This window comes from Gadus chalcogrammus, chromosome 13 (assembly GCF_026213295.1).
Source record: "Gadus chalcogrammus isolate NIFS_2021 chromosome 13, NIFS_Gcha_1.0, whole genome shotgun sequence".
Classification (NCBI taxonomy): Eukaryota; Metazoa; Chordata; class Actinopteri; order Gadiformes; family Gadidae; genus Gadus; species Gadus chalcogrammus.
Window position 1 is genome coordinate 25,582,814 of NC_079424.1, and position 10,742 is coordinate 25,593,555.

General features: G+C 38.3%; 1 protein-coding gene across 1 annotated transcript; it reads left to right on the forward strand.

The window, feature by feature from the left end:
• Positions 1-219: 219 nt before the first annotated feature.
• LOC130401457 (uncharacterized) lies at positions 220-6,997 on the forward strand. The gene is made up of 16 exons (XM_056605226.1): positions 220-537; positions 715-730; positions 1,121-1,250; positions 1,564-1,653; positions 2,241-2,339; positions 2,454-2,686; positions 2,818-2,996; positions 3,071-3,161; positions 3,628-3,975; positions 4,287-4,404; positions 4,739-4,830; positions 5,007-5,124; positions 5,608-5,712; positions 5,925-6,125; positions 6,425-6,601; positions 6,715-6,997. Exons 1-16 carry the CDS (start codon positions 506-508, stop codon positions 6,816-6,818), a joined length of 2,133 nt encoding a protein of 710 aa, XP_056461201.1. The 5' UTR covers positions 220-505; the 3' UTR covers positions 6,819-6,997.
• Positions 6,998-10,742: the final 3,745 nt, after the last annotated feature.

Consider the following 10,742-nt stretch of genomic DNA (forward strand, 5'->3'; position numbering starts at 1 on the left):
TCGGTCCCGGTTTTCGCGTGAACTGCCTTGGATTTCGGGGCATGTATCCATCCGTCGTCCAGTCCACCTGAAATCCCGCAAAGTCTTCGTCGTCCTCCTCCTCTCCTTCGACCCAAAATTCCCACTCCTGGGCTCGATCCAAAGGATCATCAGGTACAAAACCTTCTACCTCCACCTCCCTCTCAAACTCCACACTCTCTCCCAACTCCACATCGCTGCCGTCGCTGTCACAGTACTCTTTGCTAGCCATTTTTGCCGGGGATTTTTTTTTTTTTATAGGTTTGCGATTTTATTTGATTGACGTGATTGTCGGCCAACGACGACATTTGGGTGGTCACGTGGTTTTTAAAGACCCACAAGACCCACCTCATGTGTATTTGAACCAATGACAGTGCATTCTATGCTGCATGCGTCAACAAAATGACGACATATCAACAATGCTGCGCTACGCAGCAGCCGGCAGGAGACTCAAAGCTGCGCTACGCAGCAACCGGCGGGAGATGCAATGCTGCGCCGCGCAGCATCCGGCAAGAATGGGTTAAGAGCCACTCTTTTCTGTACTACATAAACACACAGGCATATCACTCACTCACTCACTCACTCACTCACTCACTCACTCACTCACTCACTCACTCACTCACTCACCCACCCAATCACTGTTTGTCCGTCTGTCTGTCTGTCCGTCCGTCCGTCCGTCCGTGTCTCTAACTCCAGAAGCCACTGTCTCCAAGTAAGTATTGGTACTTTGTTCTCAATCTTATATATATTCTATCCTTAAGCCAACTCACTGTCCAAACATACATGCCCTTTTACTTTTACTGGACTGTGCCTATTCCTCCTACACTGTGTTCTTATTTTTCTAATCAAGCTGTTTATGCTATTGTTATTTAGTGCTGTTGAAATAGCTAATCAACAAGACAGAGGCAGGGCAGAGCAGGCTATATTCCTTGCTGATATGCTTCTTGCTCGAGAAAAAGAGTGTCAGGGTTTATTGAGACAGTTATCTTGCATTAATATTGTTTATGCCAATGTTTTTGCATAAAGTTTTTCTTTATACAGCTTTTGATGAATGGCTAAATTACCAAGTGTCATCATACAATGATCACTTTCTCTCAAGCAGAAAAATGACGCAAAGGGCAAAGCAGCATCTAGTAAATGTGAAGTTGAATGGGTGGAGAGGGATTCGGATGGTCGTCGAATTCCCAAAAGGTGCAGAATTGGAGAAACACGGATGCAAGCCTCAGCTACAGGTATTTTATGTCTTTCAAGATTATTTGTTGTGATTACCCACTTGCATCATCTCTCTTAAAGGCTGACTTGTTGGAAAATTAATGGCTGTGTTTTGAAAACAGTATATTTAGACATCACCCTATACAAATATTTCTAAATTAGTCTTGTTTCCGGCATGAAAGTCTTCCAGACTTTAGCCACCATCAGTGGTTGATAGGTTGATTATTCATTTTGAGAACTTGTTTTCTTTGCAATTTAATGTGACTATTTTCTTAGTCGCTATAATAACATTTAATTTTTAACAAATTAAACTCATCTCTACTTATCTTTCAGTTGTTTCTCAGGAGGTTTGTGAGGACTCTGCCCCTTTTGATTCAGCTGGGGAGGATCATGCATTGTCCGGGTGCCCTCAACAGTTACTTGGTAGGATGACAACTTACTCTAATTAAGCAAGTTAGCAAAAAAAAGTTAAATGGATTTAATGTATAAAGAAAAAATGTTTGTCAGAAAATGAGATGCAGAAACTGTTGGAAATTCTAACAACGGACATTGAGACAAAGGACCATCCGTCGATGTCAGAATCATGGTCATTGCGTCAATCGGCAGCTCAGGATGAGTGGCGTAAAGCAAGGCCGTATCATTTGAACAGTTTGCTGTCATGCAATGAAGTTCCCATAAAAACATGCTGCAACTGCTCATCTCAAGCAGTCATTCGTTGCAGAGACTGCATGCCCAATGAGTGGCTCTGCATTGATTGTGATGTGACCAAACATCAGTCCCTTGCACTCCACAATCGTGAGTCCTGCGTCAATGGAATGTTCAAGCCCATTGAGCCAGGGCTTTGCCTTGTGCATGAAGATGGCAAATATGAAGTTGTCAGTCAAGGTAGCACTTCTGTAATATTTAAAAGTTTATACATTTTGTTTTGTCTTTTGTGTCATTATTTCCTTTGACCACAACCTTAATTGGTTTTCAGCCATCTCACTGATAATTGAGCATATTTTTTTCAGTACGTCTGTTGCCTACTATCAGACCGGAGTTGTGCTCCTGTGATCCATCAAACCTCGCGGAGTCAGCTGGCAGATCAGTCATTTTGGCTACCATGAATGGTATAATTTATTGCTTTTCATGTTCATGTATTTATTTTTAAATATTTTCATGTTTAATTGTGTAATAAATAATAATGCATCTACGGTTCTAAATTTTTTTAACAATGTTTTTAGGTCGGTATGATCTACACTTGCCGAAGTTGGCATGCAAGTCATGTCCAGCCCAGTGGACACCTGACCGAAAGGATTTAATACAAAGTGGGTATTGGCCAGCGTCTGTGAAGAGTGACACATTGTTTGCAGCTGATCTGCTTGCAACATTTGAAGGGATGAAAACTACAGCACCCAATCTATCGAGACAGGGTTTTTTGCGGATGTTGGATGAGAGGACTTCTCACTTTGGAAGAGTAAGATTGGTTTTGACCAAAGTTGCCAAAAGTAGTGACAAGGATAGAACTATAGTTGTTTTAATTTACCACTTCCTGCTGTTCTTTCCTTCTGTCCTTCCTTCTTTCATTATCAATTGTAAAATGTTCAGACTGGAAAAATACATGGAGACATCTTCCAAAGGAGCTTTTTGGAGTACACATTCTGTAACTACCAGTGCGAGAAAATGTCAAGTGTGGAGCACTTTACATGCGCAGCATGTACCCCAAACATGCTGGCGCTGTGTGCAGATGGCAACAGAAAGGTTTACCGATTTCGGCAGTCTAAAGGGTGAGTTGTTTTTTGTTATGTGAAATTAACATATTATTTTTACTTAAAATAATATTCTTTCTTGTTTTATTAAGGTCTGAACAACCGCATTTTGATGGTGCCTTCATTGCGAAAGATGCCGACGTGCACAGTTTTGTTGAGGACATCATGAGCAAACAGAAAAGTGTTGGTCAAATTTTTGTTGCTTATAATACAGTGTCACCAAATTTTTTTATAAGAATGAGTAATGAATTATTATGTCCCTATTTAAGTATCACAAACTAGTATCTTCCCTTTCAAGAAGCCATTGGAGCAGTATGGAGCATCTCTTCAAAGAAATATGTACTGATGAAATGTAATATGTTGGCATCCAGTTTATTAGTTTTATAATTATTGTAATAGATGGTTGGAATTAATGCAGCTTGTTGCCCTGCCTTTATTATTATCAGTTTACCTGGATTAGGAAAAGCAGAATGATAATTTTTCTGAAGCTGCTTCCTCCTCAGAAGTAGTTTGAGTAGTAAGAAAGTAGAACTTTTCTGTCTCCAATTGATGCAAAAAATGCCAGTTAGGCCTTGACTCAATGGTTCTGATTAATTGTACTAATTTTAGAGTAAGTCAGATCTTAACCAGGATTTTCCTTGTCATGCAGACGGCTGGCAGAGGAAGGTGCGGGGTCAGTCAGTGGTCCGCTGCCCGCGAAACGGCTAGAAAAGCCAATAGACTGGACGAGGAGGGGCTTGAAGTGGTCGTTTGCAGACATGGGTTGCTTCTAAAGGCAGTCAACATGTTCAGAGGCGAAATATTTGCCTATCCACTTTTCCTGCAGAAGGAGCTTCAGGCAGCCACAGGCGGGCAGTTCTATTGCACGGATATTGCCTGCAAGTACTGGCCCTACCTTGAGAGATTGGCAGTCTCCATGCTGGAACTGACCCCTTTATTGCAGATGAGACAGTTCCTCTCCGTCATGCATGCCAAAGCCCACTCAACAAAGTGTGAGGTATTGTTGTCATGATACTGGAATTGTAATTGTCAGGAATTGTAAGTATGGAACAAGGCTTGTTTATTGTGTGAAGAACATTAGTATGTAAGTTAATTTACTTTTGGAGGTGGTACTAAGTAGGCTTTACAGTGGTGCAATTTGACAACCTTTGTATAAGAGGGGGGCGAAAAAAACGCAGTCAATACTGGTGTATTGATACTGAAAAAAAACGAAAGATAGAGTTTAAACCATTTTTAATATTCTGTATCGATATGTATTATATTTTAGCGCCTTTGACAATGCGTGTGTTTGTGTTTAAAACTGGACAGATAATCTGGAGTGGCAGAAATCAAGAGGGTGCTGGCACAACTGCAGGAGAAGAGGTTGAAATGGTGAACAGCTACCTTTCTCGTTGTGGCCTCACAACAAAGTACATGACCAAATCTGGTAAGCTTTGTTTGTATTTTTATATATATATATTTGTGTAAGTGCTAATTTCATTGTAGTCATTCATTATTTTTACAAAAACAAAGCAATGATAAAAAGAATCTTCAAATTTCATAATGGACCCTGTTAGAGGTTTTTCTAATAAACCAGTCTTTAATCTTGTGCTGACATAAACTCCTGTAATCCCCCAGTTCACATTTTTCTCTTGCTTTGACTTTAATATCAAACCATTTATTTTTCACCTGAGCCACAGCCCATAACATTCATCATTAATATGATTTATGTCAAGCTAAGCACAGACAAGTAACATGGCATGCTTTGTTTTGCTAAAAAGCCAGGAATGACATGCTGACCATACATGCCATTGGGTGGAACAAGCGGAAGCAAGATGGTCTACATCTTGCTTTGTCTTGCAGATATGTCAAGGTATGTACCAAATTACATGAACAAGATCTGGTTTGCTGACGATATTAACAAACAACAAATTTCCAGAATGGGCTCTTAATCACACGTAACATTTTATGATATTTCAAAGTCGACAGTGAGAGTGTTGTTGAAAAAGTCAATGTCAATTTGTTTTTGTCGTCTTTCTTTGACTTTAGACACTGCAAAAGGCTGAGGCTGCGTCTCAGAAATTACGTGATTTGTGCAGTGACCATGACTGCCCTGAAGACATGGTCCACCAGTGGGTAGAGGACGTGAGACAGTGGGCGAAGGCTGGTAAAGTCTGTTCTTAACATTTTTCTATGTAGTTTCAGACTTAGACTTAAGGACTACTGTATCAAATAAGCATGAAAAAAATTAATAAAAATGCTATGAAAAAGATTGTGGTAGAATGGAAATTTGCAATAAAATATTGCCAGATGCTGTAAATCCTCTTACCAGAGGGCAGCAGAAAGAACTGTGACTATAGGTGGGTGTTTTCTGATGTTGAGGGCCCTGGTCGGACAACATCTGTTCTCAAGTCAGTAGTTTTTCAAATTTTCTGTTGTAGTAATAATCATGAGAGGTTTAGCTTGATTGTAGTGAACCATAGTTAATTGTTAAGGTCTTGGTCTGTCCCTGTGTGAAAGACAAAATAAATGGACTTTGACTTGAACTAAAAACTGTTACCATACATTTTGGGCTCTGAATAAATAAACCTAAATGTTCATTTTTAAAAAACATTGACACTGTTAACTTATATTGTAATGTTTTCTATAGATGCTGTAGGTTCCGGTTCTGATGACCAGCACCAGCTTCAAAAATCAATTGAAGAGATCTTTCTTGGGGTTCATCAGAAAAAAGCGAACCTTTACAATCAGACCGGTATGTCTGTATTCTTATATATATCTTTTGGGTTTAGAAGCTGTATTATCTCAATTATTATGTTTTAATTTTCTTACCATTAAATGTAACAGATTTTTTTTTTTATTATTATAAATGTGTTATGTTCGTTATAATTACATTACACATATTTCTCTTAAACCGAATTTGATCAAGTTTGTTGAACATGTTTTTCTGTGTTTCTGTAACTGCAGACAGCAACAAAATTCGTAATTTAAGGCGAAGAAAACTCTGGACAGAGAAGAAAAAACTCTTCGAAAAAATCAGGCTTTACAATCAGCAGGTGCCAGAGGAGGAGCGCATTGTTGAGGAGAAGGTGGAAGGAAAGCTGTCATTGTTGGGGGGAAATTATGAGGAAGACAGTCTGATCTGGCCATGGGAGATGCACAGCAGTGGTATGAAGAAATTTATGTTTTAAGGCTATTATGTGTGTGCATTAAAGTATTTACAGTGTTAATTTAATTTAAATATGGAGTCAACATAGTTTCTATAGCACAAGCATTTTAAAATATTTTCAGCTAATGAAGGTATAAAAGTTGAGTAAGAAACCTATGCTTTCATTTCTAAATATAATTTATTTTCACTTGTTTCTCAGATTAGAATAAATTACTTGTGTTTTAGTTACTGAAGGTATTCCTGCCCTTGAAATGTACCTACGAGAATTGTTAGAGGGATGTTATTTAACTGATTTCAGGAATAAGCAATATCGCTAAGAAAAAGAGGATATTCGATGCATGCATGGCCAAAATGCGTGTCCAAGAAGAAAAAGTCATCCTTGTCAGAGAGATGAGAAACCACTGCGCCTACCTGAACCAGCTGGCTGGGAGCATCAGGAAAATGACAACAGAAATGTCTTCTGGTGAAAGCAGAGGTACGATCTGTTTTTTTTAACATTATATTGTATATGCTAATTAGTGTTACAAAAGTGTATGTAAAGCCCAATTGAGTTACAACTTTCTCCTGCCTACTTTTTCTTCCTTCTAGGAAATGTAAGTGAAGAAGGCCATCGGGGATTGATTTGTCTTCTTCGAAAAAGGCTTTTAGATCTGGAGGAAAAGGTACCGTCAGGCTTTGGGACCAGATGCTAATTCCCTGCTTCAAGATGTCCCCGAAGAAGACATCCAAGAGCAACACGATGACCTGTACGAGAGCACAGACGACAGTGACTAAAATTAAAAAAATAAAGCGGTTCCGGGACTCCCTCCATCACTTTTTCTATTGGTTGAATCTCGTTCGTAGGCAAATAACACTCGCATGGTGATGCTTCATAACCTAGGGTGACCAGATTTGAGTTTGTGAAAAAGAGGACACTTCGTCGCGGGGGGGGGGGGGGGGGGGCCGAAAACATGGGTATTTTTTCTTTAGTTCGTCCGTGAACTTACATTTACGTTTAGGCATGGCTGCAGACAGTGGCGATCCTAGGTCCAATTGCGCCCCGGGCAAGATTGTTGACGGGGGGGGGTTTGTATCGTGAGCCTACGTACTTCAGTGGGGGTTTCATTCCGTCTATACACGGCACCTTCTCAACGAGCACATGAGATCGGTCGCCCAATGACAGACTCTCTCTACAGTCAGCTCGCGGAAGAAGGTGGAACGTAAGGGAGATACCATTTCCAGAACTTGGAAGGCCGTAATAACCATAGACATATACAATGGTAATAACTAGTAGGTTATGTGAAAGACCCAGAAACACAAATATGCGACGAGGCAAAAAAATAAATAAAAAGATAATAATAACAATAATATATTTTTTTTTTTTTTTTGCGACGAGGCAAAATACCGGACGTTTTTGGAATCCCTGCCGGACGCATTTTTTAGGTCTCGAAAAGAGGACATGTCCGGGAAAAAGAAGACGTCTGGTCACCCTACATAACCCCTAATCCTACACCCTCAAGGTAAGTGGGAAAAAAAAGTGTGTCATAAAAATGACAATACCGAAGTTATTTTGCCTCCCTCATGATGTAATGTTTTTGTCTGTCTTCTTGAAAATAAAAAGTGAAATTGTTAATTTTCTCCTTTTTTACTTAAGCCTCCAAAACGTACACCATCAGCCTTCTCTCTTAAGCTAATATTTGCCATATATTGTATTTTTCGTATTTATTTTATAAGGATTTACCAGAAAGAGCTTAGTTATTCAAATACAACAATATTTACTCAATAAATGAAATATAAAGAGACGGATCCATATTTGTGATGGACTGGTAAAATATAAACCATTCATTGTCCAGTGAAAGTAGGCCTACTGTGTCTGGCACAGGACTACTATCTTTTAAAAGTTAATATCTTGGTACATTTTTGGAATCCAAGAGTTTTTGGAATCCAAACTCTTGATAAGAGTTTTTGGAATCCAAACTGGTCCAAATTGAAAAGCATGACTAAGGATAAGGTCAACATCAATATGTTGAACCCATTTGCCACTAAATAGGCCTATCCCTTAAAATATGTTCCGGTGATTTTATCAGCTTGGCTCTATATAGGCTGTGAGAAACTACACAATGAAGAGCCTTGACATGGAGCAAGATGAAAATGAAACTTTGTCGTATGATAACAATGAAGACATTGTTGGAAAGGTCCTGATCTGCATTGTACAGATATGCCACTGTGAACATTCTGGGTGGTTCCTGCCCCTCAGGAATGCCATTGGAACCTTGAACCTGAGGCACTTTTGAAGGCTTACAGAAAAGCAGCACAATGTGATACAAACATGGGATTAACTTTTTTTGAAAGCTCTTGACCTCTTCTATCGTGACAACCCAGTCACAACCATACGTTGACAGTGTACGTTTTCGCGAACACTGGATTAGGTCGCAAATCAACGTCAAATAGCGTGTTATACCTACAGTATCCGCGCGCCTGACTAAAGCATACGTTTATATAATACATAAATTCCTTGTTATATACAATTATAATGATTTGTAAACTTCCATCGCTGTCAGTACGGCGAATGTGACGGTGATGCAGGGTTGCAAGTTTCACGGGTTGTTTTAACATGTGTTTTTACAGTATAGAGTGTTGGAGGGATGACGTATGTTGGCCAACCCGGAAGTGAGCGTCGCCCTGGATTCCCTTGACAAAAAAACAACGGGTTTTTCCATTGGATTCTGGATTATTGCAGAAAAATTAGCATCGTTGAAGCACCTCCTCAAAAACTGAAAATAAATAAAAATAACCATGCTCCAAAGAACGAAATGCAAACCAATGAAAGAGGGCATTCAATTATAGCCTACTACACAGCAAAAAGTCCAGTGTTGAATTAACTCTCACAGAGTTGATTTTAACACTTTTTGAGGGTTTATATAGCTCCACACTCTCCAGAGTTAAATTAACACTTTCAAAATAGTTAAACATTTAACACTCTGCCAGAGTTCCTTCTTTAACTCGCAAAACAGAGTTAAAGTAACACTAAGGGATTTGACAACTAACACTGTTCAAAGTACGTTTTAACTATTTGGGTAGTGTTAATTTCACTCCCTAAAGTGTAAATTATCTACATTGAAAAAATGTAAAATACATTTATTAAATATTTATTCATTAATTTAATATATACTTATGTTAATATCAATTAATTACAATAAACAATATCATTTCAAATAATTTATTTGTGCCAATTCTTCCTTGCAGTCAGTTTAATTACAACATTGTGAATGAAGGTATAATATACAAACTTTCATCTAAAACATTGTATGAGCTTTGAATATCAAAAGGTTTATCAAATCTAATCTCAGACATTTTTAAAAGACATCTTTCCACACTTCGCACAACTTTGAATGCATGATGATGTTCATCAAAATTCTCTGTAAATAGCTTATTAGACAAAAAAATAACGTGATCTCCAACCAAAAGTATTTCACTTATTTGATAAAAGACTGGCATGTCTTCCTCCATTGCACTGCAAATAACTAATCCCGCTTTATACTCGATACCATCAACTTTAACCCAACTTGTTGAGAAAACATCTTTTGACAAGATCGTTTCAAGCATTTCCTTGTTGACCACATACTCATCTACGAAGTGATAAGACTTAATTGGCCCATACTCATTTTGTTTGAGGGGGAAGGTTTCCCAGTGTGAAGCAATGGCCATCTGATGCTTTTTAGCGAGTGATTTAGTTATGTTTTTGAAATTTTTAAAATAATTTTTAAACATCTTGTGTTTGGCCTCAAACCTCATACGCGTATGCAATAAGGGGCCAATTTTCCTTATAAAAGATGGGTAATGGATCATAAAATGATGCTTAGGTATCAAGTTTCTATGTGGATACAATTGCTTAAATAACTTGTGGTGGTCAATAATCAAATGCTTCAAATATATTGTCATACCTAGAGTGAGAGAAGGTGAAAAAACGATGTTCATTATTTTAATTAACAACAGTAACAAATTCCAGTTTTGGTTTCCTGCAGGAATATTGTCACCAAACAACAGTGGGATGTTTTTAACAAGACATAATGTTTGAATAGAATTCAAACTAATGCCATTGCCAGCACTATCCAAAATAATCTTAGTAGGACGATTTTTTCGTTCTAGAAATCCATAATCAAATCCATATATTCTGGAAAGCAAGTCCTGTTCTGACACAAAGTGTTGTGTGAGATAACCAAAAAGCAATTTGATCTCATACTGAACCACTCCCTCAAGAAGATCATGCATGATATCAAATGAATAGTTATTACAAACATGGAAATACATCAATGAATTAAGTGTCGATATTTTTTTCAATCCGTACATTGACTTCAATTGTGGGTTTTCCTGGAGAGACTGGCAATGCATTTCAAACACATCTTTTCCACGAAGGATCACCTTAGGATCATCCTCACTGAATACCGTTTGACAGTCATTCTTCTCAATCAAACAAAGGCGACAGAAATGATGGCTACTGAATGATTCATTAAAACCAAGAATTGTGTGCATCCCTAAATTATCTCCAGTGATCCGACAGATTGTACCATATACCTGCTCATCCGAAAACGGAAGACTTAGCCCTTGGCTTTCTAGTTTTTTCATATCATTTATCA